General features: G+C 54.8%; 3 protein-coding genes across 4 annotated transcripts in view; all 3 read right to left on the reverse strand.

Moving 5' to 3' along the window:
• Positions 1 to 2,664: 2,664 nt before the first annotated feature.
• LOC136363803 (maestro heat-like repeat-containing protein family member 7) lies at positions 2,665 to 8,656 on the reverse strand. Its single transcript, XM_066323285.1, is given in 16 exon segments — positions 2,665 to 2,733; positions 2,820 to 2,896; positions 3,186 to 3,245; positions 3,438 to 3,540; positions 3,742 to 3,843; positions 4,004 to 4,159; positions 4,291 to 4,467; positions 4,668 to 4,805; positions 4,963 to 5,077; positions 5,340 to 5,755; positions 6,000 to 6,147; positions 6,471 to 6,619; positions 6,802 to 6,951; positions 7,061 to 7,125; positions 7,366 to 7,509; positions 8,599 to 8,656. Coding segments are annotated over 16 exon segments (2,127 nt in total).
• A 1,190-nt stretch (positions 8,657 to 9,846) lies between these two features.
• On the reverse strand, positions 9,847 to 19,065 carry LSS (lanosterol synthase). The gene is made up of 22 exons (XM_066322477.1): positions 19,050 to 19,065; positions 18,731 to 18,908; positions 18,518 to 18,656; positions 18,332 to 18,440; positions 17,822 to 17,943; positions 17,413 to 17,509; positions 16,536 to 16,671; positions 16,237 to 16,345; positions 15,805 to 15,923; positions 15,315 to 15,412; positions 15,179 to 15,206; positions 14,580 to 14,636; positions 14,317 to 14,388; positions 13,575 to 13,625; positions 13,270 to 13,419; positions 12,856 to 12,952; positions 12,552 to 12,657; positions 12,257 to 12,322; positions 11,768 to 11,848; positions 11,314 to 11,484; positions 10,926 to 11,004; positions 9,847 to 10,846 (listed from the first exon to the last, which is right to left on the reverse strand). Exons 3-22 carry the CDS (start codon positions 18,594 to 18,596, stop codon positions 10,658 to 10,660), a joined length of 2,016 nt encoding a protein of 671 aa, XP_066178574.1. The 5' UTR covers positions 18,597 to 18,656; positions 18,731 to 18,908; positions 19,050 to 19,065; the 3' UTR covers positions 9,847 to 10,657.
• A 4,721-nt stretch (positions 19,066 to 23,786) lies between these two features.
• Positions 23,787 to 26,467, reverse strand: part of DIP2A (disco interacting protein 2 homolog A) — a 79,521-nt gene continuing 76,840 nt past the window's right edge. For both annotated transcript variants that reach the window (XM_066322479.1, XM_066322478.1), the window contains exons 37-38: positions 26,094 to 26,217; positions 23,787 to 25,771 (exon numbers count right to left, since the gene is read on the reverse strand). In XM_066322479.1, the coding sequence (XP_066178576.1) occupies positions 25,519 to 25,771; positions 26,094 to 26,217 (377 nt within the window). In that variant the 3' untranslated portion in view covers positions 23,787 to 25,518. The remainder of the gene's footprint in view (positions 25,772 to 26,093; positions 26,218 to 26,467) is intronic.

Consider the following 26,467-nt stretch of genomic DNA (forward strand, 5'->3'; position numbering starts at 1 on the left):
TCTTGGTTTGGGAAGACAGGTATCTGCCAGGGAAAGCCGGAGCTTCCCTTGGAATGGCGAATGTAAACTACCACCACCCTTTTTCCCAATTATAATTTTTTCAGTTAAAAGCTTTTAGGCAAAAGATTTTGGAAATAGAAATAGCAGTTCTTTACTAATATATAATAAAACAAACAAACAAACAAACAAAAACAACTACAGCATTGATAACAAAAACAATACCAAGAACTTCGAGGAATTTGCTTCACAAAAAAAAAAAAACCCAGGGCAGTTTGGTCTCGGTGCCTTTGTAGGATCCTCAGAGCACCAAGCTGGGAACAGTGGAAAAAAAGTCTTGGGCTGGTAACTGTAGAGTGGGAGAAATGTCCTGGCAGAGCAGAGGCAGGGTCCCGGCAGGCAGAGGGATGCAGGGTCACGCTGTAGCAGATGAGCAGTGCTGATGAAACCACGACGGCAGGGCAGGGCTGGCCCAGCTCTCGCAGGGCAGCAGAGGAGCTCAGAATTCCGGGGGGAGCAGATGATGGCAGATTTCCCAAGACTGGACTGCAGTGAAATCCTCCAGCAGGAGCACCAGAGCTTTCTCCACAAACGCCGAAAACCAGACAGCCGGGCTGCCTGAAACTCTGTCCTTTTTTCTGCCCCAAACCCCCACCCTCCTCCGAGCTTCAACCATCCCTTTATTTTGTTAGTCTTAAGTATGATATTTAGTCTCCTTGGTAACTTATGGGGAAAAAATTCTTTAGAGTAAAAAGGAACAAAACCTAACCCCCAACACTCAAACAACAAGCAGAGGCTCCTCTGCTCTGCCTGCTCAGGGCAGCAGAAGGAGCCCCCAGGGCAGCCGATGCAGCTGCAGCAGGAAGGGCACTGGGGCCTTCCACAGAGGCTACCATGGCCTCTTTGGGACAAGTCTCAGTGGTGGGTGGCTGTCATACACACAGGGATGTGACACGGGGCGTGTGGGCCGGGGCACGAATGCTGCTCTGACCCCTGAGGCCAGGGGAGCACTGAAATCAGCAGGTGTGACAGAGACCTGCCAAAGGAGACCTGCCACCCCCGAGCCCTGCCGATGCTGGTGCCCCTCTCCTGCCACCGAGACCTGTGTCCCTGGGGACTTCTCTGCCAGAGGACAGCCAAAGCCCACGTGCATTGGTGTCTGTGCTCCTTTCTGCAGGTGGCTGTTGGCAGGAGCACCTGGAGCAATTGGTGGCAACACTTGGTATCTGTCAGATGTTGCTCTTTCCTGGAATGAGTTCTACTTGGAAGTGATTATCTGCAGCACAAAAACACCGTCCTCTGTTGACTTTCACAGGACAATTAGATTCTTACAGAGATATTATCAATTTTCCCTGTGTTCTTCTGACTGTTTTTCTTGCTTTCTGGGAAGAAACATCAGCCCAGAATCTGATGCCAAATGCTCTGGTTGCTGCCTGTCTGCAAGCAGCTCATTGTCCAAACACAACTGGGTACCTGCTGGGCAAGGGAATGGACAGGCACGAGCAGTGATTTTCCCTGGTGAACCTGGGAGGAACCTGGAGAAGTGCAGAAGACAGGGATAACTCTGGGATGAGAGAACCTGTTCTGTGTCTCTGATGATAGTGCTGGCACCGTGAAGGAACAGCCAAGACAAGTGCTGGAAGCAGACATATCCTGCCACTTCCTGCTGTTCAAAGGACATGGAACACACTTCTTCCCATGGCCCCAGAAGGCTTGATTCAGGAACAACAGAGAGCCATGCACTGATAGGGAATGGCCTCCAACAAGACCAGAGCAGAATCCTCTATCAGCAGAGCCTCAGCTTTTGACCTGGGCCATCTTCAGCAGACACCAAAGTGCTTACTTCCCTCCCTGTATCTCACCCACATGAGTCCTGCTTTTCTTCAGCGTCTGCTGCTCCTTCTTTTGTTCTCAGGAAGCCAAACCAACCTGGGCACCTCAGAGATGTCCCCACCATCCCGCCCTCCAGGGTTTCTGCCACAGGCATGAGAGACACCTTGGGGAAGTGCCAGAGCAGCCGTGGCAGGAAGAATGTAGCTGTCTGGGGACTGCTTATGGCCTCTGCCACCCAGTTTCTCAGGGCTTCCCACCAACCCATCCACTCAAGTCCTCCTGTCCCATCATAGTCTCCCACCACTCACCACCACACGCATCCCCCTCACGCCTTCCTGCTTATTCTTGTCAGGCGTTCGCAGCATCACATGCCTTCATGGCCTCCCGCTGTCCCGTCCCCTCCAGGCCTCCCCCAGGAGCTCCAGAGGAGCCCGAGCAAGAGGCACCTCAGAACCCTCAGCAATCCAGCCAGCAGCACACAGGTGGGACATGGATGGTGGCTCCCGGCTGGGACAGGGGCGGTGGCCATCTCCAGGGACCAGCCTCTCAGGGATCCCTGCTGCAGGCCCGGCCTCTGCCCACCTGCTTGGTCACAAGCCTTAAGGCTTCAGCAGAACCACCAAGGGTCAAGGGGTTTTGCCACTTTCCCTTCCACACCACACGCTTGGGCAACGTGCCGAGCACAGACACCCTTTTTCCTCTGCTCCCCATGGGCCTGAAGACTAGGCACCTGGAAAGAAAGCTCCTGGACCTCTGTGTATGACAACAACAAATCAATATTCCTACACTGCTGTGAAAGGAAGGGCTTGCAGAGGAGAGGAGTTCCCTGGAGGCTCAGGTGGCTCCAGTAGACACAGCCTCCTGGATCAGATCTCCAAAATGCTCCAGCAGGACAACCAGCCACTGCGACATAGGGAAGACCACGACATCCAGAGCTGGTGGAGGTGATCTTGCATCCTCTGGAGTGGCGAGGGTGGAATGCTCTGTACAGCTATGTTGACGTACAGAGTTTGAAGTGCCAGGCATGAGATGGCAGGGCTGGGGTCATCTGTCATGTCCTGAAGGGCTGCGAGAGAGAGAAACAGAGCCACTATCAGAGCCTGGAACTGCAGGCAGCTGAGAGGACCCTCCTGACACGTCCATCCCAGCCAGCCCTTGCCATGGCCTGGAGGAAGCAGGAGACAACAGGGAGCAGCTGGAAGCTGATCACAGCGTCCCCTACAACAAGCAGCACCTGGCCACGAATCTCCCCCAGGCCCTGAACGGGCTCTGTGCTCTGCCCACGCTGCCCCTGGCCCGCGCAGGGAGCAGAGCCCTCTGCAGCCGGGGCAGGGAGCACAGCTGGCCTCACTCACCCCTGCAGATGATATGGAACTCCTGGTGCTGCTGCTGTCTCAGGTAGCGGCCGGCCATCCCTGCGAACACAGAGCGTGTCCTGGCCTCCGCAGGGCTCAGCCCGGCCCTTGGCGCACGCTGCCGCCCCAGGGCACGGCTGGGAGCGCGGCGGCCCGAGCGCAGGCGGGGCTCCACGGGCCTGGGCCCGGACCCGGCTGAGGGGCAGCGGCCGGGGCTGAGGCCGAGCTGCGGCGGGGCGGGAAAAGACTCACCGATGAACCTGACGGCCACCTCTCGCAGGGCCTCCTGTGGGCTCCGCAGGTACGGCAGGGCCAGCTGCAGGTGCTCGCGTACTCGGCTCCTGTCCTCTGCCAGCTGGAGAGAGCGGCAGGAGCTCAGGGCTGGCACGGGCTGTGCCCCTTGTCTGGCGCTCCCAACGCCCAGCACCGCTTCCCCTGCCCTCACAGCCCTGGGACCCGGCAGCAGTCGGGCGAGGGCCACAGCTGCTGGCCTCACACACACTGGGCACCGTGGCCAGGGGTCTTCTCCCGGCTGGGGCTTCCAGACTGTCCTTACCAGGCCCTCGCTGAACCTCCACATCTGATCTGTCTTCACCAGGTATACAAGGTCCCTCCTCTTCAGGAACCTTACAGCAGAAAGCAGCGTTTCCCGAGAGGCCTGCAGAGCAGCAGAGACCCAGAGATGGCACCACATCCTGGGGCACAGGACTCGTGTCCCTGTGCCAAGGCCAGGAGGAGGCCGGAGCCCATGAGGTGCCTGGGTGCAGGGAGACAGCTGATCTCCCTCCCATGGGGACACAGCGCTCAGTAGTCTTCACCTCTGCCACACGCTGGTTCCCATCATGGCAGCTGAAGTAGAGAGGGAGCAGGCTCTTGTTCACATGCCTCTTCAGGGGCTTTTTTCCCTTTGACGCTACCAACCTCATCACCTCTTGAAAGAGGTGAATGGAGAGCAGCTGCACAAGGCTGTTGTCCTGTTGGAAAGGAGGCAAAACCCCTCCACATCAGCTGCTCCAGGCTCCCCTGCGTACAGGCCCAAAAATCCACGGGGCACCACACTTTGGGGCAGTACCCAGTGCGCCTGGGTGGGGGCACAGAGCCTTACATGGTCGAAGAGTGGCCAGAGTGCCTCAGCCAGCTGCAGGGCAATGGGGCTGGATAATATGAGGTCTTTGTGCAAGAGCAGAAAGCTGAGTACACCAGCACTCAACTCAACGACGTCTTCATCCACATCCCACAGCAGGTGCCCAAGGCTTTCAGTCAGGCTGTAGAGTCTTTCGCTCTGTGTGGAACACAAGGCTGGGCAACCCCAGGCTGCTGCTGCAGGGCCCAGAGGCCAAAGGCCTGTCCCACAGCACTCAGGCAGCTGAACAGCAACACGGGAGAGCTGCGAGCAGCTGCCCAAAGCCAAGCCAAGCCCAAGGGGCTGCTTTCCCCAGCCCCACACTGCCAGCACAGCTTCAGCTGCTGCCTCCTTCTCACCATCAAAGGGTCTTTGCTGAGCACCAGGAGGCCTCTGAGCACCAGTCGACGCATCTCCCTGGACTTGCTCAGCAGGTACCTTGTCAGGATCTCCAGGATGCTGTCACCCCATTCATTGAAGTCCAGGCACTCCAGGACCTGAAAGGCACAGAGCAGTGACAGGGGTGCCCAGCTAGCAGGAGCTCAGAAATGCACAGGTGAGTTTTGCATGGACACCATCCCAGGCAGCTCTGGCTGTGAGAGGGCAGAGAGTTGGGAGGCAGCTCAGTGAGGCAGCGCTGGCCATCGAGCTCACCTCCACAAGGAAGGCCATGGCAGGCAGATCCCAGTCTGAAATGTCTCTGCTGAGTAGGTCGAAGAGGCAGTATATGATGCTGTAACACCAGATTGTGGAGACACGGCGCATCTCTCTGGTGGGGGGAAAAAGGCACGGGTGCCCCTGAGCTGGGTGGGCACACCTCTCCCAGGACTGACTCACAGATGTCTGGTCTTTTCCTGAGCACCCCAAGGGCACTTTGGAAGGCGGCTGTTGCTGGGCACCCTCCTCTCCCAGCCTTTTCCAGTCTGCTTGTCTGTCCCTTGGTGACAAGGCCCTCCTGCCCATGACCACGGGGACTGTGTGGGGTGTTCTGGGCACAGAGGAGAAGGGTGGTGGGGAGAGTGAGGTCTCACCTGGCCAGCAGACCCACTGCATAGTGGTGGGTGCCAGCACAAAGCAGTGTGTCCCAGCCACACTTGCGTTCCATTTCTAGCACCACACGCTCACACTGCAGTCGGCAGAGCAGGGTCTTCAGGGTCTGCAATATAAACCTGTGTGCAGAGCAAAGCCCAGGTCATGCTGGGAGCACTGGCTCCTGCCATGGGAGGGGTGGGGAGACTGGGAGGACTGGGATGGAGCACCTGTTGGGGTCAGTGTCAAGGCCATGTTGCTCCTGGCATTCCTTCCAGAAGCTATCAACCTCCTCTGGTGTATCCAGTGTGCTGATGTAAACTTGGAAGAGCAAACGCAGGAAGAGATGGGGGAAATACTCCAACACTGTAAGTGGGCACCAGGTCAGAATGAAGACCCTCCACAGTGTCATGGTTGCCTGCAAAAGTAAAACATCCAGACCTAATACTGAGTGCCAAGACATCTATGTGGCAGGGCCTGAGTGTGTGAGGGAGAGGCCAGGGGAGACACAGAGGGAGCACCTGGCCTGGTGCCCTTGAACCTCGACCCTAATCCAGGTTTCAGCCCAGTGCCTGAGGCAGGGAGGTCGAGCTGGGAGGACAGAGAGCTAGCTGCTCGAGAGGTGGCCTGGTGGCAAGCAAAGGTCAGTTGCAGAAACTCACAGCTAGGGCAAAGACTCCTGTGCTGTCCCCATCGGAGGTGTACATGCTGTACACTGGCCAGGCGCTCAGCACATCGAGGAGTATCTGCAGCGCCGGCTCCGCTGTCCCACTCGAGGTCATGATCGTCCTCCACATGGCTGTGGCAGCTCTGTGGGGTCACAGCTCTGTGTCAGGGGATCTCAGCCACAGCACCGTGGCCTGGGCAGCTGCAGGGCCCTGTGCTGGCTGCCAGCCCTGCCTCTGTGCACTGCCCCTCGCTGGCAGCACCCAGCCAGACCACCTGGGTACAGGGCCCTGAGGGGCAGAGAGATAGCATGGCAGCAGGCTCAGGGGCTGACACACCAGGACTGGAAAACAGAGGAGCCAGAGGGTTCTGGAGCTCTCTGCCTGTCTGGCAGTCACCAGGGACAGGCTCTACAGGGTGGCAGGCCGGTGAACCCTAAGCCCTCAAGGCAGGTGAGGCTGCTGTACCTGTCACATGATGGGGCCCAGCGCAAGAGAGTCAGCAGCACATCAGAGGGGTATTCCTTGGTCAGCCTCACAAGGGGCTTGTCCAGCCTGTGCTCATCAGACTCATTGGCCGTGAGCCAGCGGTGGATGTACCTCACCATGGCTGGCACCTGCAGAAGGCACAGGGAGACTTGGAGATCTGCCAGAGCAGCAACTTCCCCAGCTTCCCCTGAGAAGTGCTTCCCTTTCCACCACATTGGGCTGGGCCTCAAAGGCTGAGGGAGCCCAGCAGACCCAGCTTGAGGTGCCACACGATTCCTGAGCGATCAAGCCCTGGCCACAGGCTGCTTACTTGCTTTGGATTGGAGACACCCTTCTGCACAAGCAAGTCCAGCATGGCAGCACTGGTCTCGGCCTTGAAGAGGTGAAAGTTTGCCAAGACCCCAGTGCCCACACCAGTGGTCTCCTCCTCCCAAAGGTACAAGATGAATTCACAGATCATCTGCAGGAGAAGGGCAGGAAGAGAGGGAGAATCCATGGAGTGCTCCAACCACGGTGTTCAGCTGAGCAGTGACAGCAGGCCCAGCCCAGGTGGGGATGGCTGCAGGTACCTGTGCTGTTCTGCGGAAGCGACCATGGACGGTTTCGTGCTCTTGTTCCTCGTGCCTCCCTGCATCTGGCAAAGAGCAAGGAATGCCAGAGCTGAGGGGCTGTGGAGAGATCAGAGAACACAGCCCAGCTCTGCACTCCCCAGGTAGGGACAGCCCCCGGATGCCCCAGGGATGGAGCACAGCTGCCAGGGGGTCCAGTCCCAGTGCCTCTTCTGTCCTATCCATGGGCATGTATGATGGGATGGGATGGGACAGGGCCAAGCTGACTGCAGGCACCAGTCCTGTGGCCCCACTCTGCCACTCACCCTCCTGCAGCAGCTGGAGCTGCTCCAGATCTTCAGGCTGCTGTGCTGAGGTAGCTTCAGCCTCCTCCTCATCCTCCTCCACCCAGGCCAGCTGGGGTACAATGGGGGGTTTCTGCTCCATGTCACTGTTTGGAGTTATGACTGCTGCAGGAAAGATGCCTCAGAAAAGCCCCATATCAGCAAGTGCTGCAGTTGTGCTTTGAAGGCAACAGAGAAGCCTTGGGAAGGCTGCAGGAGAGAAGTCCTGTGGTCTGTCCTGGATGGCAGATGCTTCAGAAATGCTCTGGGTCACTGAGTCCTGCAATCTGGCCTCGAGGTCACCTGCACAGGTAACACCTTAGAAAAGCTCTGGGTCAGCACAGAACGAGTAGCCTGTGTGGGGGCTCCTCACAGCACTGCTCTGTCCCGTCCTGTCCCACTGTGTCCACCAAGCACTGTGGAATGGCCGTGTCACCACCAGCACCTATGTCACCCTGTGTCACAAAGGGTCACCCTTGTACACTCTGTTCCTTTCCATTCCATGGTGCCCACGGTGCACTGTGTCACAAAGAGCCCTAGGAGACACCTCCACGTGCCCTGGGGACACGCCCAGCCCACTCAAACTGCCCCAGCTTGCAAGGAAGATGTTCCTCCAAGTGTCAAAGACAGCCCAACAGGAACTTTAGGATCAGCTCAAACAACAAGCAGTGCAGAAGACAGGGATAACTCTGGGATGAGAGAACCTGTTCTGTGTCTCTGATGATGGTGCCAGCACCGTGAAAGAACAACGAAGTGCTGGAAGCAGACATATCCTGCCACTTTCTGCAGTTCTGCTTTGTTCTGTTGATCTTGCATCTTCTGGAGTCAGGAAGAGGGAATGCTCTGTACAGCTATATTGACGTACAGAGTTTGAAGTGCCAGGCATGAGATGGCAGGGCTGGGGTCATCTGTCATGTCCTGAAGGGCTGCGAGAGAGAGAAACAGAGCCACTGTCAGAGCCTGGATCTGCAGGCAGCTGGGAGGACCCTCCTGACACGTCCATCCCAGCCAGCCCTTGCCATGGCCTGGAGGAAGCAGGAGACAACAGGGAGCAGCTGGAAGCTGATCACGGCGTCCCCTACAACAAGCAGCACCTGGCCACGAATCTCCCCCAGGCCCTGAACGGGCTCTGTGCTCTGCCCACGCTGCCCCTGGCCCGCGCAGGGAGCAGAGCCCTCTGCAGCCGGGGCAGGGAGCACAGCTGGCCTCACTCACCCCTGCAGATGATATGGAACTCCTGGTGCTGCTGCTGTCTCAGGTAGCGGCCGGCCATCCCTGCGAACACAGAGCGTGTCCTGGCCTCCGCAGGGCTCAGCCCGGCCCTTGGCGCACGCTGCCGCCCCAGGGCACGGCTGGGAGCGCGGCGGCCCGAGCGCAGGCGGGGCTCCACGGGCCCGTCTGAGCGCTGCAATTCTGTTCTCCTTGATCGAGGTGTCCAGCCGAGCAGTACAACTAACCCCGAGCCAGGAGCTTTCCGTTGGTGAAGCAAAGCAGCCACAATGGGGAGACCCTCATAGTGTGCCATTGACGGGGAGGGATTATGTCAAAGTGGCTTTCCCTTCCCTGCCGTGTTTGTCATGGAAATTCGTGGCACCATCCTTTTCCTCACATGTACCCTGAACTTTAACTTGTATCGAGCAGTGAAGATGCCTTGTTCAGCTTGCATGGTAGGCAGTATTTGGGTTTTTAAAAGTTATAATTGTGAGTCAAATCTTTCACTTTATTAATAGAGCAGCTATAGGATTTAATTAAAAATCCTTAATTGCAATATGGAAGTTGTAAATTTGGAAGACACCTGGCCTGGTCATTTTTTTTTCTCATTTAAGAATGCCAGCTGGAATGGATAATTCAGGTAGTTTTCTGCACTCACGCCATGGAGAATTTTTACTCAGTTTTAAGTTGGACAAATCTATGGTATTAAGTTGTACACTTAATGATATAGCAATAGCTCTTATGTTGGAAGCCTGGGCAAAAAAGGTTACATTTCTTCTACCAAGCAGCTTTAGGACATGAAAAATGCAGAAGTCATAGCTAACCCTCAGCTCTCCAGAGTCCTCCAGAAGAATCCTGTTAGTGAAGCATGCTGGAGACAGGCTTCCATAGCACATGAGGGGAATTCAGACCCCTTGTCTGTGCCAGGGCTGGAGTTGCTTTCCTCACAGCAGAGGGCTCCAGCCCTTGGAATATCTCTGTGGTCTCCTCTGGATTTGCTCAAACAGCTCCATGTCCTTCCTGTGCTGGACCCTCATGAGTGTAAGCAGCAGGATGAGAGAAGTGATCATTCCCCTTTAGTGAGTTGTTTCCTTGATTATATTTTTCTGGGGCTAAATGCACTAGAACAGGCACACATTTGGTGGGGATGGTGCTCACACATGTGGGGACAGACAACCCAAGCCATGTGCTGTGCCAGCTCCCCTGTGTCTGGGAGACACACTGGCAAACAAAAACGAGAACACAATGAAATTCCTCTTGCATCACCCTTAGCAATTTATTATCCCATCTGACTTGCAGCTCTGACAATGACCTGTGAATGCCCCAGGGCACCATGGCCTGAGCTGGGGGAAAGCTGCAGCCCTGGGGCTCAGGCTGTGCCATGGTGCCAACCACCTCAGGGCTTTCTCCTTCAGCTGCCCCTTTTCCAAGGGCTGGTGCTGACTTCACCTGGGGAAGCCAGATGCCACCAGCTGGGGGACAGAACAATAACAAAGTTAAGCAAAGCACTCCTTTTCTCACACATCTGGGGAAGGACAGGTGTCCTTCCCCTCCCAGCACGGGCCCCAGAGCAGAGCAAGCAATTCAAAGGCCATCAGTGGCACCCACAGTACAGAGGTCAGCTCAGCAGGGATTGTGCAGTGCCCACCCCCCAATGGTGGGCACAGGGGAGACCCCAAACTCCACACTCCTGCTATAGACAGACAGCCTGTGACGAAAAAGGCAGCCTTGCAACCCAGGATGAGAGTCTGTCCAGATGTGGAATGCAACACAGCTTGGCAGCTTTGTCAGATCTTCAAAATGGTCTGAAAAGGCACTTCACTCCCCATCTGGGGATGGGGAATAGACCTGGAAAAAACCTTAGAAAGGGAATGTTTAGAAGAGGTTCAACAGCAAGCAGAGGCTCTGCAGCACCTGCACAGCACCCCTCCCTGGCAGAGGCAGCAGTCCACGTGGTAAGGTCAGCACTGAGATGTCCCTAGCAGCACACACCGCCACGGCCCCATGCAGACACCGCGATCCAAGACAAATCCAGGGCCACGGCATCCCCAGCATCCCAGGTTCAAGCAGACAGGGCTTCCTGCTCCTGCCCTGGCCCAGCTGAAGGTCTGGCTCTGGCTGGCAGCTGCCCAGCCAGAGGGCTCTTGGGATGCAGCCGGCAGAAGCGCCCCAGCGTCCAGATGGGGAAGATGTTGCGGTAGGCGGTGTAACTGATGGCACACGACTTGTTGAACACCCCAGCAATGTTCTCCTGGGAGGCAAGCAGAGGGGTATGAGTGACAGGGGACTGCTACATGTTCAGGAACACTTTGGAAAGACTAAAGATGTACCTGAGGCCAGTCTCCGTTAGGCAGCTGCTTATCCATCAACACTTTAATGCCCCTTTCCAGCACACTGATGTCAGGGTACCTGCAAAGCACAAGGGAAATGTAAGAATCTTTATCCAAACCATCTGCAAACCCTCATCCATGTGCCTGGGGAACTCAACCACCTCCATGCTGCAACAAGCTTGCCCCAGGCATGCTGAGTGCTTTAGGAAGGGTTCCCCACAACCCCAAGGCACTAGATATTATGAATATGACACCGTTTTCCCAGGCCGGAGGCCTGCAGCTATGATCAAAAGCTTTGCACTGGATCACACCAGCGAGGCCAAAGGCCACCCAACCCAGCTTGCATCTCTTTTCCCTGAGCACTGGGGCCAGGTGGGGCTGCTCTTACCTGACAGCCATGAGCCCAAGCAGGGCCCAGCAGGTGTTGTGGATCTGTGACTCGGCACTCTGCACGTAAGTGCGCTGCTCGCAGGACTCGAAATCCTCTCCCCACCCTCCATCTGCCATCTGCTTGGAGATGAGGAACTGGCAGGCTTGGGCCACCTCTCGGCAGACAGTCCTGAAGGGATGGGGGCCAGAATCAAGACAGGACTGGGGACAGAGACTGTTTGTATGCCCACAGTTCTCAGCTCAGCTGCAGAGAAGCAGTGCCCATGGCTGGGACTGCCTCGAGAGTTTGAGGGTCAGGCAGCGAGTGTCTTGGCCATATTGCAGGCACAGGATTTGGGAGGAGCAGTCCCTGAGGCAGGAGAGTCCATGCACAGCCAGGGCATCCAGCCAGCCCCACCACAGAGTCCTACCCTGGCCCTGGAGGTAGATAGAGGCAGACATCCCCTTCTCACCCATTGCGGTATGTGTGCTGCATGCTGGCAAACGCCTCCAGACCAAACCAGGTGCCATAGGTGAAACAAACCCCCCAGCTCCTAGAAGAAGGGGAGAGCAACACTGTCAGGGGTGCGAGGCCCCAGGGAGAGGCAGGCTGAGCTGTGTTCACAGAAGAGCACAGCCAGGCACAGAGCTGCAGCCTACCTTCCCATATGGCCCAACCATGCCCAGTCCCACCAGCGCCTGCTCCCAGCTAACTCCAGTGTCAGCAGAACTGGGAGCACAGGAGCTGGAGCCACCCCAAACTTCTCTGGGTCTTGTGCACCCCACAAGGTACCCGTTCTACCTGGGCTGGAGGGAGAGTAACTGAGAGCAAAGCACAAGAGCTAGAGGAGAATCAGCCCCTACCTTCCCTCCCACAGATCCTGCCAGTCAGGAATGCTTTCCATGATGATCCTTCACACTGGGGTAGCCAGAAAAACACTGGTGCTGGGAACACCACTTACCCTTCCCAGGACCCATCCGCTCGCTGCTTCTTGCGACAGAAATCCAGGCCCTTCTGCAGAGTCTCCCTGGACAGGAAAAAAGTAATTCACTTCAGAAGCAGCTCAAACTAACTCAGTGTCTGCTTCATTGGGGGCACCATCAGCCCCTCTGAGGCTTTGATGGCTCCCATTATTGGAGGGCACAAGAGACGAGAGCATGCAGACAGGCAGCTACATTGTTCAGGAGGCCATGGCAGGCAGCTTGGGACAGTGAGCCTGTCTTCTCCCCTGCCCAGCTCTCATCTCGGTGCCTCACCTGATTTCCTCAGCTCGGTGCTCAGGGAACTGGCTCTGGAAGTGTCTCAGTGCCTGCATGACAGCTGATGTGCACTCCACGTACGTGTAGTCAATCATGATGTCACCTGCCAGCAGGCAATGGGTATCAGTGCCGCAGCCTCTGTGTGCACAAGCCTCCAGGCCAGCAGCTGCCAGCCTGTCCCTCTGGTGTCAGAGTCCCAGGGCACTCTGATCCCCTGTCAGGCACCCAGTGGGCAGGGTGAGCCCAGGCCACTTTGTCCCTTCACAGTGGGCAGGACAACCAACCCCACAGCTCCCCTTACCAAACACCTCCGAGGGGTTCAGCAGCTCCAGTAAGTGGCCTCCTCGCTTGGTTTCATAAGTGGCAAAGCCTCCGTCCGCGTTCTTCATGCTCAGCAACTGCCCAGACAAGCAGAGGGGGGTGGGACAACCTCATGAGCAGACTCCAGTCTGGCCCCAAGCCAGCTGTGAGGACAAAGTCACACCTGTAGGCCTATAGGGCTGGCAGAAAACCCAGGTTCCAAACCACCTTGACAGGCAGGCCCAATCTGGGCCATCACAGGACATTAGGTCACACAGGCAGCTCTGAATCACAACAGAATGTTGCCACACCAGGCCCCACACTAGCTTAGATCTAATCAGATCAGACAATTCCTTGGGCCTTGGATTCTCTACCCATCCTGCATGTCCCCTGGCATAATTTTTGCAGCTCTTACCACATTCACAGCATCAAAGAGGCGCTCAGCAGGCACAGGCTTGGCTATGAAGGGACACTTCTCCTGCAGCAGCATAACTGCCTTCAGCCCCTCCGCTGTGCAATCCGCCACGATCCAGCCGCAGTCCCGTGTGCTGAAGGGGAAGCCACCCTGCAAAAGGATCGGGGGGCTTAGGGAGCAGGATCACTTTTCCTCACCCACTCTATTCTTCGAAGAGAGCAAGTGCTGCCCCTGATCCCTACTCCCTCTGCCCAAATCCCTGCCCCAGTTGTGCATCCTTGAGAGACCAGTGCCAGCCATCCTACCTTGTTCATATGGCGATAATATTTCTGGTAGTCGGGTGGGTTCTCTGGGATCTGCAGGAGACAAGGAACAAGTGAGGGCAGCCTGGAGGTGCCTGGCTGCAAGACCATGGGCTGAAACCATTGCAGGTGCAGAACCATGTGGAAGTGGACAGTACCTGCCTGCTACTGAGGGAAGAGGTCAGCTCTGGAGCAGGGCGAAGAGAAATCAGCTTTTGGCGTGGTTTTAGCAAGTGTTGCTAAAGTCCCCTTTGGGAGCTTGCCTGCCAGGGAACCATCTGCTTTCAATGCTCCTGCTGGCAGCACCATGAACAAGGCCTTGACTGCATATGCACCAAGCTGCTGGTGACAGTGACCCCCACCTTGAGGCACTGCTGGCCTGGCCAGCAGGAGCTGAGCTCATACAGCCACTATCCAATCATCCTGGGTTTCTCAGAAAGGTACTTCAAATGTATCAGTACCAGACAAGATGAAGGGCAAATAAGCCTAAGCTTTCAGTTTTCCAGCCTCTCTAAGCTCAGGCAGACAACCCAAGCACCCCTGGGCCTTGCCAAGGTCCTCTCCAAGCTTTAAAAATGGTTCCCTGAAAAGAGGGAGTAGAAAACAGGAGGCTGGGCCTGGGACTTTGCTAGTCAGCCCTTCAGAAGCTCTCTTCAGAAGGCAAGAGATGCATCCAACAGGGCTCTGAGCAACAGCTAAGCCTGCACAGCCAGTGTGTGAGACACCACTGACCAGCTCTGCTCACCTGGGAGAACTGGAGGAATCCATGGGCATTCTGAAGGCAGGAGGTGAATTCAGGCATCTCCTGGGCTTCTGCCTAGAAATAGAGATGCACAGTGAGCACTCAGCAAGGGGCTCTAGCCAGACATGTTTTCCAAGCTCAGTCACAGGATGCCAGGCCAGAACACAGCTCCAGGGGGGTGCACAGCTGGAGCTCTGGTATTTGGGGCCCCATGAGCAGAGACCTTTTTTTCCTAAGGCAGCCTGTAGCACTGAAGGGTGCATTACCTCCAAGAAGGCTTGGATGGCAAAAGCAGTATCCCAGAGCTGGGATCCGTTTGTGCCCTGGAAGAGAGAAAATAGTGAAAGTCAGGTGCTAGCAGCAGCATGACCCAGCTGTGGGGACTATGGGACAACACATCTCTCCCACATTATCCCAAACAGCTCCCTCCAGCCTGTTGAATGTCACCCTGCATCGTGGCTGATGTGCTGGCACAGGGAGGACAGCACAGTCTGCTCTGTGCACAGCCAAGGCAGGAGAGGTGGCTAGCATTAAGGAACAGCAGGACACTGTCAATGAGAGAAGCAGAGCTCAGCCCACATGCAGGATCAGGGGCCTGGCTTTCTCTTGCCCTTCTCCCAGGACTCATGAGGATGGAGGGAACACAGGCCTTTCAGCTCCCAGCCACAGGGAGGCAAACTAGCAGGACAGACAGTATTCCCTCCTGGCACAGCTAGGGGATATGGCACATGAGAAGGCCACCAGGCAACCAGAGGTGAGACACCAGGAGCTCAGGCCTGGGATGAACACACTATCCCATTACTCCACGGGCTGACCCAGCAAACAGGGTGCCTTCAGTCACAGGTGAACTCCTACAGCACCTCACCTGCATCTTCATGCCATCGAGGCCCAGCCTGTGGGAAGAGAGAGCACAGGGCTGCAGCACAGGCACAGTGGGAGCACCAGGAGGCAAGTCAGGAGCCATGGTGTGCTGTGCCAGATGGGACCCACTCAGCCCTTACCAGAGATAGTCAGGGATCCTGGAAACGTGCTCCTGAAAAGCTGGGGAGTCCTTCCCTTCCACAAACCAGCGAACCAGCATGTTGATTGTCTTGGAGATCTGCCGAGAGGAGCACTGTCACAGCTCTGGGTGGAACTTCTTCCAGCCCCAGAGACATACATTCCCCCCACTCAACACAAAGCCATCCAGAGGTTGTTTCAGCCTTGATCCCACCTGTGGCATCACCCAGCATAGCTGAGTTAGTAGGGCATGTGCCATGAGATTACTCCAGAGCTTCCTCTCAGATCATCTCCCTGGAGATGATCTCCTCACCAGGGCCACAGTTGTCCCCATGCCCTCTGATCTCCTGTGCCCTGTTAGCCTTAAGGTCTGAGCATCAGGAGCAGCAGGATTTGAGCAAGATCTGGTGATTATTACATGCCACAATTGCATTGGCTGGTGCTTACAGAACAAAGGGTGAGATATTAAAGGATGAACAGCAGGTGTCTTACTGGCCCGATGCTGATGCACTTGGTGAATCTATCATCAGCTTTGATGTGGTCGTACAGCTCTGTGACGGCTCGCTGCCGCAGGTGAGTGCTGTGGTGAGCTTCATACACATTCATGACGGCTGCAGGAGAAGAAAGGGACATGCAGTGCAAAAAAACCCACCCTGTGCAGCCACAGTCACTTGCTGTGGCAGGCTGCCCCTCAACTCACACAACAACTGATTAAGCATCAGGACGCAGAAAAGCTCTGCCCCAGAGTGGCCGGAGGACACGGGCACAAGGCCCTGCTGCTCTCAGGGTGGGAGAACCCCATGGATCACACAATTCCTGTCTCCAGCTCAGCTGCAGGGCACACACCAGTAGCTGGTGGGAGACCCTGAAGGTCTCTGAGGGTACAAGGCACTTCGGTATTCCTCCCAACAGCTCGGCACTCACCGTAGGCAGCACCCAGCAGCCAGCTGTGTGGGGTGTACACATCACAGGCAGCCACGTTGTTCCTCTGTGCTGGCCAGTCTATGCTGCTGTAGTCCTGCACATACAGCTCCTGGCACGAGAGAGCAAAGGGCAGCCTGGCCAGCCAGGAGCAGGCAGCTGGGAGCTGCCTCTGCTGCCTGACACACACCGTGCACGTTATGACAGCTGCCACTTGGCAAGCCAGAGGCTGGCTCACAGGGGCATGGCCAGCACAGCAGGTGGCCATGGAGCCACGTATCCTTGTCCAGCTCCTTCCTTACCTGCCGCAAGCTCTGGATCAGCTCATCCTCCTCTGCTGACAAACGCTTCGCATAGCAGTAGCTCATGGGAAGGTAAACCTGGCGGCAGTGGCACCACAGCCGTGAGGGATGGGCTGGAAACCATGTGGGAAGCAGCCTGATTACAACACAGAAAGTGCTGCTGTGAGCAACAAGGAGAGATGTTGTGTGGAAAGCCCAGAGCAGGGCATGCCTTCCCCTGTCCCCGGCACTAGGGGATACACAGACAGCCTGGCCCTGCTCAGATTCCCCTCCAACAGGGATACTCCCTCCTGACACCACTCCAGGCCCAGGTGACACAGGGCAGGAGGACCTCCAGCTCAAAGAGGAAGGAGAGAAGCCAGTTCAGTCACATGGGGCACTGAAGGCAGAAGTCTGGACTGCCAGTTAATGGCATTTGCTGACAAAGCACAGGCACTTGGTACTGTGCAGCCCCCGATTGCGTCCCCCTGAAGGTGTCAGACATTTTTCCTCTCTGACACCCAGCAGCCCTCTGAGTATTCAGAGAGGGTACAAGCAAGGGTTTAGGGCTGGCAGCCTTACATGTGGCTGCCCCTTCCTGCTAGGGTCCAGTTCTGGCTGCTGGAAAATACTGGTGGCAGGCAGGGAGCACACGAATATAGTAGGGACCCTGTGGGAAATGCTAACAGGGCTGCACTCTGGCATCTCCCTTGGATGCAATGTTCAGTGCTATCCACCTACTGGCTGGCCTGCTGCTGGCACCCAGCTGACAAATAGCCTGAGCACCTCCAGTTTCTGGCTGTAGCTGGAGTTATCCCAGTAATCACCAGGGACAGTTCTGGGTCAAGGCTGGTGGCAGGACTGACACCAGATCTTCACAGTGAGGAAGGGCACATACCACATCTCTGGCAGAAGTGTGTTCATTCCCTCCCAGCTGTAAACGTTCAAGACAGCCAGCCAAAACTTGCCCCAGGAAGGGATTCCCACAGCACCTCCTGCACAGAACAGTATCAGCTTTCAGGGTTAACACAGCCATGCCACCTCCCAACTTTCTTCCCCATCACAGGGCCCACTTCTCCCCACGTATGGAAGCACACTACTCAGACTGGGACACATGTCCCAAAGCAGGGCAAGCAGGCAATGGTACAAAAATGCAACGCAGCTTCCTATCATTAAATGAAAATGCAGTTGCCATGAAAGGCAAGTAAGAACAACAGTTCTTCCACTCCCTGGCAGCCCCCAGTGCTCCCTGCAGCCCTCAGGTCTGGCCAGACCTCTCTCACCAGCGTACCAGCCCCATGGCTGACCTTTGCTGTGCAGGTTGACACGGGCCCGCACAACGTCAGGGTCATCCGGTCCAAGGCCCAGGATCCTCAAGGCCACATAGTTGAGGGCTGTGCCAAACACTGTTGATTTGTCTTCCACATGTCTGTGAGGAGCATATACAGAAACACCGCGTCCATTAGTCAGCTATTGCCATTAGCCAGACACAAGCCACTGCACAGGGCTGTCTTTGTTAGGCTGAAGTGGGATGCCAGAGGTGACTTTGGAAAAGAGGGACCTGCCTAATACAGGAAGAAACATTGCTCTGCACTACCCTGTCACACCTGATGCTTTGGGATACAGTGCCCCAGAGAAGATGCTGTGGCCACCTCTGTGACAAACAGTGTACCTGGAGTGCTGCACAAGCAAATCCAACCACCCACAGCTATCACAGGTGCTGACTCCCCCTCCCTGAGCCTGGGCAGATCTGACAGCAGCTCCAGGTCCTGAACCTTGGAGCTGCCATCACTCCAAGAAGCATCTTTGCTACTCACAAGCCCCAGCCTCCGTCCGGGAGCTGCACAGAGCGCAGGTAGCGTATCATCTCCTTCCGGAACCCCTCGGGCAGCTGGATTTTGGCCGTGTGGCAGGTGATGAGGAGACCTGGAGGACCAGACAGGCGGGCACTGCAGAGAGCCGACCCTCAGGGCACTCACCCCTGGGCAGGTGCCCAGGCTTACCTGGCAGGAGGAACAGCGGCCCGCCGTAGTCGCCCGCCCAGTGCCCATCCTCAGCCTGCAGCGCCGCGTAGAACCGCATCCCGTTGCGGGCCGCCTCCCGGGCCGAGCCGGCCGCCGGCAGCGTCTGCAGGGTCGCGCCCTGCGGGGAGACAGGGGCACCTCAGCGGTGCGCCCCGGGCACGGCCCCGCCGCCCCGGCCCGGGCCCCCCGCACCGTGTCCAGCCCGAGGCTGTGCTGCTCCAGCGCTGTCTGCGCTCGCCGCTCCCCGACATCGCCGTCGCCGTCGCCCAGGTAGCGCCAGAGCTGCCGCCCGCCCTCGCAGCGCAGCCGCCAGGCCGGCAGCTCCGTGGCCGCCGCCGTGCGCCAAGGGCCGCCACGCCGCCGAACCGCCCTGCCGGACACGGGCACCGTGAACCGCGGCCGCCACCCCGCCGGGATCCACCCGCTGCCTCCCGCCACCGCCGCTCCCGCTCCCGCCGCCGGGACCCACTCGCTGCCTCCCGCCACCGCCGCCGCCATCGCCGGGACTCACCCGGCGCCCGCCGCCATCGCCGGTCCCGCTGGCAGCGCCGGGGCCGCGCCGGCTGGCCCCACATCGCCTCACGGGCGGCGGCCAATGGCAGCGCGGCCCGGCCCCCGGCCCGCCCCATCTCCTGCCGCCCCTCCCGCCGCGCCAGCGCCCGCCCCGCCGCCGGGGCCCGGCCCCTCCGCCTGCCGGGGCGCGGCCCCTCCGCCTGCCGGGGCCCGGCCCCGCCGCCTGCCGGGCCCGGCCCCTCCGCCTGCCGGGGCCCGGCCCCTCCGCCTGCCGGGGCGCGGCCCCTCCGCCTGCCGGGGCCCGGCCCCTCCGCCTGCCGGGGCGCGGCCCCTCCGCCTGCCGGGCGCGGCCGCCGCGCCCGCTTCCCCGGGAGTGCCGACACAGAGCGCCGCAGCCCTCCCGGCCCTTCGGGTGACAGCGGCGGCCCCTAGAGCCACTGTCCCCGCCTCCGAGTACACCCCAAGGTCCAGCGTGGCTTCCATCGTTAATGGAAATGACGGAACAACGCCGGCCCAGCCTGGGTGCGCAGCTGATGTCCTCGTGGGCCACGAGGGACGGGGGAGATGTGTCTGGGTGCAGTGCCAGCCATGGGGACAGTGGTCCCTGACCCACGTGTGCCCACGCTCCCGCTGTCCCCGTGCTTCCCCGCTGCTGGCAGCACCCTTGATCAGCGTCCTCAGCTCGGCTTCCCCGCAGCGCCGGGCACTCGCCAAACACCGGGCCCTGCCCGGCTGAGGATGGGTGTGCCCGGCGGGGCTGGCCCCATAAAACACTGTGTTTTGCTCTACGGGTGAGTCAGGTATCCTCACTACGATCCCCGCCTTGGTGCCTCCAGCACGGTTGGGACAGTGTCACCGGCATGCAGGCAGTGTGGTGGGACAGCAGTCCATGAGGAGATGGCAGGGCTCCTCCTGTCCCGGTGACATGTCCCCATCTCTCTCCCAACACCCCCAATGCAGCATCACTGTCTCCCCGGGCCAGTGAGCAAGTGCGTTTCAGCCCCTCAAAACCCCCGGCTCAAGGCTTTCCAAGAGGAGGCACACAGGGATTGCAAATCCAGATATGCTGTACTTGCTGCTGCTGTGCTGTTGGAAGGGCTGGGTGGAAATTTAATATATACTTGTTTAAACGGAGTGATAAAATACCTTTCAGAGTGATCCGGCTTCCCTCCTTCCAGACCAAGCTAAATTGGCAGAAAAGACCCTCCATGTCTGTGCACACACCAGGGACAAAAGAACTGCTCACAAAGGTGGCACCCATCCGCATCCCAGGACAGAAAAATGCCTATTAATACTTATATAATCATTAATACTTATTATATAAGAATTAATTATTATATATTATATACTTATAGTATATAATGCACACTACAAGTCTAATTTAAGATACTCCTTTTCTAGCAAATAGCTCTTCACTCACATCCAGATTAACGTCAGGGATTATTCAGAGAGGATACAGTACTTTTATTTGGGAATTAAAGAATTAATTTGGTATTTATTTCATAAACTAGGCTTAGGTTACTCACCAGTTCAGCCCTGGCTGAGTTCAGTAAGAGCAAGATGTTTTTTGGATGTTGCTGGCCTTCTCCTGGAGGGAGAATGGATGGGGATAATATCTCTGACTTGTGTCTCATCCCACTGGTCGTCACTAGGGTGAGCTGTTCTGCTTCTCCTGCACAGTTTATATGAACACAGGGAACTCTAGAAGTTCACTGACATGGGTGTTGTATCTGAGGCTTAATAGTCCGTTTATTTTTGGTTTTAAGGAAAAAAAATTGTCATAATGAGTCTGCCTGAAATGAAGTTCATGCAAGTATCCCCTTGTCTGTGGATACCAAAATCTTAAGATAATTTATGGCAGTATTTCCCTAAGGGGAATGACGGAGGAAGAAAAATTTGGTTTTATTTTTCTGTCTCTATACAACCCACTTGTGCCAGAAATTTTTAATAATTGCCAAATTCCTGTTATTCAGGCATTGTTCTCATCCCTGTTTCTCTGTGCCTGAACCTCGGCTGAATTGAGCCAGGAAGTAGCTCACCTCTGGCTGCTGTGTTTGCAGGTGTTTGCAGGAACCTGCTCCTGGCAAAGCTGCTGCATGTGCTGGGACTGTGAGTGCAGCCACGCAGAGGCAGTTTCTTCACCCTCCCACCTCAATTCCTCTGCTTTCATTACTTTTTTTTTGTCCTAGTTCAATGACCACTGGCTTTTGTCTCATGGTCTGGCAGAGCCTGGTGCCACACACAGCCAAGAGACAAAGGCTGGTTTTTCACCCCGAGCCTGGTATGAGGAGGCCACATTGTGAGGGGCACAGGCAGAGGGCTGAAGTGTTCTGCTCAGCCTTGGGCACTGTAAAACCCCCTTGCTTCTTTAAACATATCAGCCCAAACCTCTGGCAAGGAAGCCCTAACCCTGAGGAAAGGAGCCCCAAGGTTGCAGCCTCCTGTTGGAAGATCAAAATATGAATTTTTAAAGTGACAGAAGCAGCTCTTTGGGCAGCACTGAAAGCACAGCCAGCTCACAGCTCTACACCCATCTCCAGACCTCCTGGACTGTCACAGGCTGGGTTAGGGATGATCCAGGCCAAGGATATGAGCCTGGACAAGGATCAGGAAAAGTCGCTTGGAGCTGCTCGTTAGCAGTGGCAAAAGAGGATCAAGGTTTCTGGTGTTCACATCTGATCCTGCTGCTCCTTCCTGTCCTATCAGCACATCATTCCAGACCCTCACCCGTAAAATACAGAAGTCAGAAGGATTTGTGGTGAAATGGACAGCAAGAATCACTAGGAAAGAGAATTTCAAGACTATTCAAGTTTTGATCTGTCAAATGCTACTTTTTCATTTTAAGAAAAGGTCACTTTCCAGAATGACATCAGAAAATGGTTTAAGGAGATGAGCTAGGACCTTGTCTCTGACTAGAAAAGGTGTGCTTTAATGGATTTCTTGGCTGAGGACTGAGATCTACCAGATCAAATTGCTATCAACAGAAAAATGCTGTCTCTTTCCTGCTGACAATGAGCCCCATTTATAGCCAGCTCTTATAGGAATGCAAGTACTCATGGAAAAAAAAAATCCAATAGTGCAAAATTGCTGACAAACTACCTCCACACTAGAAACCTAAAAGCATCCCTGTTGTCCCTGCTAGTCCCACCAGAGTACAGAGAACTGGTTTTGTTTGCAATGCCCTAAATGCAAGAATTTCAGTGGTCAAATAAATATTTGGAGTCAGCATATTTGACCTTAATGCTGGGGAAATGATTTTTCCCAAAACCAGTGTCTGAGCCTGTAACAAAACCTTTCATGAGCTGATGTAAGGAAATGATCAGTGCAGATGAGTTTCTTTTACACCCAGTATGTGAAGAGCCCAGTGCTCTGCAGTTTCCTTCTTCACCTCTTGTAACCTGTTGTGCTTTCACTCTCCCAGATGTGAATCAGTGTCAGCTTCTCACCCAGAACACTTTGCTGGCAGTGAAGCACTCCAGCACTGCCTGGAGCACTGAAGGAGTCTGACAGGGCTGGGGTACTGGTGTGATGCTCCTCTGTCCTGCAGGGATTCCCTGGAGCCAGTGGGACACCAGGAAGCCCTGGATCCTCTGGGAATCCTGGATCACCTGGGCAGCTAGTGAGGAAAGGTGTCCCTTGGCTTTATTGCTGCACAATGGTCTCTTCCCATTGCCTTGCCTGCTCCCTGAGCCAGTCTCCGCTTCCCTGCTCCCTGTGCTGGGGGAGTGTCAGCAGCTGGCAGAGTCATTGCTGTCTCCTGTGTGTGTACCCAGGCAAAGTGTACTGTCTATCCTTGCTTTGGCTGGAGCTGCCATGACATGCCACCCCACGCCATTCCATCTCATCCCATCCTAACTTCTCTGGCTGGCAGGGACACGTTTACCTCCTCAGTTTTCCAGGGCATGCTTGGTCCTCGAGGGGATCCTGTGAGTATGGCCCTCACCCTTCCCAACCCTTTTCACACCCAACACCCCCTCTCATTCTCATCTCTCCTTCCCAGGGAACACAGGGGTCCATGGGACTTAGTGGCACAAACGGGGAGAGCCTGGAGAGAGAAAACTTGACAGTCCTGGAGAATTTTGGTAGTGCAGCAGGTGCTGTGGGTCAGCCTGAGGAAGCTGCTGGAGGGCATCATCCTGGTCCTGCTGTTTCTGCTTGTGCTTTTCCTTTCCACCTAGTGCTTTCTCCCTGGCACTCATCAGCCTGGATCTGGCATCAGGCCTTTCTCTGTCTGGCGCCTTTTGCAATGTTTTCCAAGGGTATAAACTTCGGTAGATGTCTGGCTGCAAACCAAGCAGGGATACGGTCAGTTTATGCCTGGAGCTCAGAGGCCCTGGAAAGGCTCGGCCATGCACGGAGCAGCTGCTTAGCTGCACCATGGCAGTGACACCACACTGGCCTGCAAGTTGTCACCATGGCAGTGACACCACACTGGCCAGCCTGTCACCACCATGGCAGTGACACCGTAACAGCCATGCCCCGCCATCCCCAGGGCAGTGATGTCATATGTGACATAGGGACATCAGCACTGCAGCTTGGCAGAGGTTCAAAACAGGAAATTCAGGACCACTCACCATTTACAACTGCTTCACCTGCAAAGCAATTGAGGTGAAGCTTTGTAGAAAAAGCTATTAATGCTTTAAACTGTCTTTAATATGAGTGAGAACTGTGCTAAGCCAAAGTTTTGACCTAACAGCTTGAGTTTCAACATTTATCAAGTCAGATTGGCAAGAGCTGTTTTGAAATGTTTAATAAGCTTTTTGTTTTAAGATTTACTTTACAAGGCAACTTGTATCACTTTCATCAGTATCTCAATACAAAAGTCTTACAATGCTTTATTTGCTAAAAAACTACAACATGGAACTGGGGGCTAGGGAGTTGTCTCCTTTTGCCAGCTGTTTTGCCAGGAGGGGTGTCCCACAGCCCACTGCTGGAGGCTGCTGGACTCAAACAATAAGTTACACAAGTTCTGTACATAATTACAGTCAGAGTAAGCAGCTGTATTTTACACCACAGGTAAACACCACCAGGGCCCATAACTACTATAAATCTTGAAGATTTCAGGGTTTATTTGACCATGGATAAATCTGATCTATCAGGGGACTGACATCCATCTTTCTTAGGCACTGATCCAGGCAGAATTGCCTTGCAGAAAAAACTGGCTCTTTCGCAAACTTGTGCATTATTAAAAAATTTTTGTGTAGCTCTCAAGTCTTTAACAAATCTATAAAAATAATTATTTGCTAGCCTCGTGCCTACCTTCAAACACAGAATTACTCGAATAACTTCATATTCTCTTTCTGCATTAGGTTCACTGCAGTATTAATCAGATCAGACAGAAACTTCAAAACCTTAACTACTCCAACTGTGACTCAACCAACTGGGTATTTTAGCCCGAACAAAAGAGTTCAAATACAACTCCAAAGAAAACAAAGGAAGTTTGTACCACAGCAGCTCAAGCTAACTAACACTGAATAGGTTTTCCATGGTGAGAAAAGAAAAGTTACTATTTCAAGTTTTAGCACAGAATATTTGGGGAAAACATTTTGTAAGCTTATGCTTTGTAAACATTTATACAAATCATTCAGAGTGGCTTTGGAATGGATTTTCGAATCCCTGGTGTTATGCAGGGCAGGAATTAACAGCTAACACTATGGAAACTAGTGACTTTAACATGGAGGTGAAAGAGCAAGAGCACTGAAGGCTCCTGCATCAAGTACTTAAAACTGGGTATTACTTTGTATTTTATTATAAAGTTTATGGCATTACAGAGTCCAGTATGGCACTGTAAGTAACCTTGTTACAGTATTTGTTTTCGCTTGGTACAAAAAAGCTGAACAGCAGCATAACTGTTACACTGAATACAAGATTGGAATGGGTTGGCTTCTTCTGAGTAGGGATGAGTCAGTGATTTAAAACAAAAAGGCTGCATTTTTAAATCTCAAATATGTGCAAAATTCCTTTCAGTAGAGGATGTGGTAGAGGTGTGTGCAATGCTGAAGTTATGCCCCAACCCCGACACTGCCCATATACTGCAGTCACCTGGAGGGTGAACTCGGGATGGTTACTCACGGCTTTGGGTGCTGTTTCCAGGAGTCCTCCTCACAGCTGGTGTTCTCTCCCCACCCCACTCTCTATGTCCTTTTATGCAGTGCATCAAGTACTGACATTCATAATTATTCTCTCTTCTCTGCCCCACCCCCAAAAATAAAATTGGTCCATGATAGCTCTAATAAGCTTCCTTCAGGGATTCTAGTAAACTCTCCATCCTAAGACAGCAGTGACTGTTACAATGGGTTTATGAAAGCAAATGCAATCTGGGAGACGAAAGGCTGTAGGTAAAGAGAAATATCTCCATTTTCCTAAGGTCTTCAACAGCCTTTAAAAACAAGAGCAAGGATTCCAATGTTATTATGAGGAAAGCCCCTTGGATTTTGGTGCTTTAGCCTTGATGTGATTTGCTGTTTTCACATGTTGTAGGCAACATAAATAGGATCCAACTGATCAGCTAAGAATCCATCTCTCAAGTGCATCCGTTGTTTCTCGCCGCGGGAGTTGATGGGAATGACGCCGGGATCCACGATGACCACGACACCGACGATGAGATAATGCTCCTCCAGCACCACGTTTGTCACCAGTGCCACCAGATCCAGCGCCTCCTGCTCAGAGCCTTCCAGCTCCACCACCACCACCAGCAGGTTTGTCCATGTAAACACAGCACTGTTGGCAGGACACACGTGTTCATGGGGAGGAAAGAACGCCTTGACAAGCTATCAAAAGAGATTATTGAAAGAAAGGCAAGACTTCCCAAAGCTTACGAGTAAACCCAAATGCTTTGAGGCTGGAGAGGACCTACAGCCAATGATATACATAATTCATTAAGGCCAAATGGGAATAACAGGTAGGAGAGGACATCATCCATGAAATCCTTGCGATGTGTTTACCACATCCACCTGTGTACATTCCAACACAGCCAAAGAAGTTACAAGTTCTGCTTTAGAAGAAACAAAATGACACAGAAGAATAATGCTGTGGTTCTTACCATTCTGCAATGCTCTTATGTGCCCTGATTACAGAGGTCTCTATGTCGATGGGGTGGTACCTCATTCCTCTGAGCTCCAGTGTTTCATCCAAAGAGCCCACCACATACAAGGCATCGTGCCTCTCTGCAACACAGCACACACATTTCAACACCACCACATCTACAGGACGAACATGGTCACTTCTATGTGCCTCTTCCTGACGTTCTAACATGTTCCCAGTGCTTCCTAGTAGAAAGAGTCTATAATACAAGCTCTAGCATTTGGAGAGAATTAAGAACTCCAGCAGCACCTCTGCCTATGACTCCCAGCAACTGAAACCACAATGAAAAGACACTTTGGGTCATCCAGTTCTGTCCTTTCTTTCATGTAATGT

This window comes from Sylvia atricapilla, chromosome 7, assembly GCF_009819655.1.
Source record: "Sylvia atricapilla isolate bSylAtr1 chromosome 7, bSylAtr1.pri, whole genome shotgun sequence".
NCBI lineage: Eukaryota > Metazoa > Chordata > Aves > Passeriformes > Sylviidae > Sylvia > Sylvia atricapilla.

What these genes read in the sequence shown, in the direction of transcription:
- LSS (XM_066322477.1), bottom strand. Translation starts at nt 18,596, where the DNA reads ATGCGGTTCTACGCGGCGCTGCAGGCTGAGGATGGGCACTGGGCGGGC. An exon ending in AGTGCATCAGCATCGGGCCA is followed by an intron (nt 15,413 to 15,804) that starts GTAAGACACCTG and finishes TCCTCTCGGCAG; the next exon opens with ATCTCCAAGACAATCAACAT. An exon ending in ATTATCGCCATATGAACAAG is followed by an intron (nt 13,420 to 13,574) that starts GTAGGATGGCTG and finishes ATCCTTTTGCAG; the next exon opens with GGTGGCTTCCCCTTCAGCAC.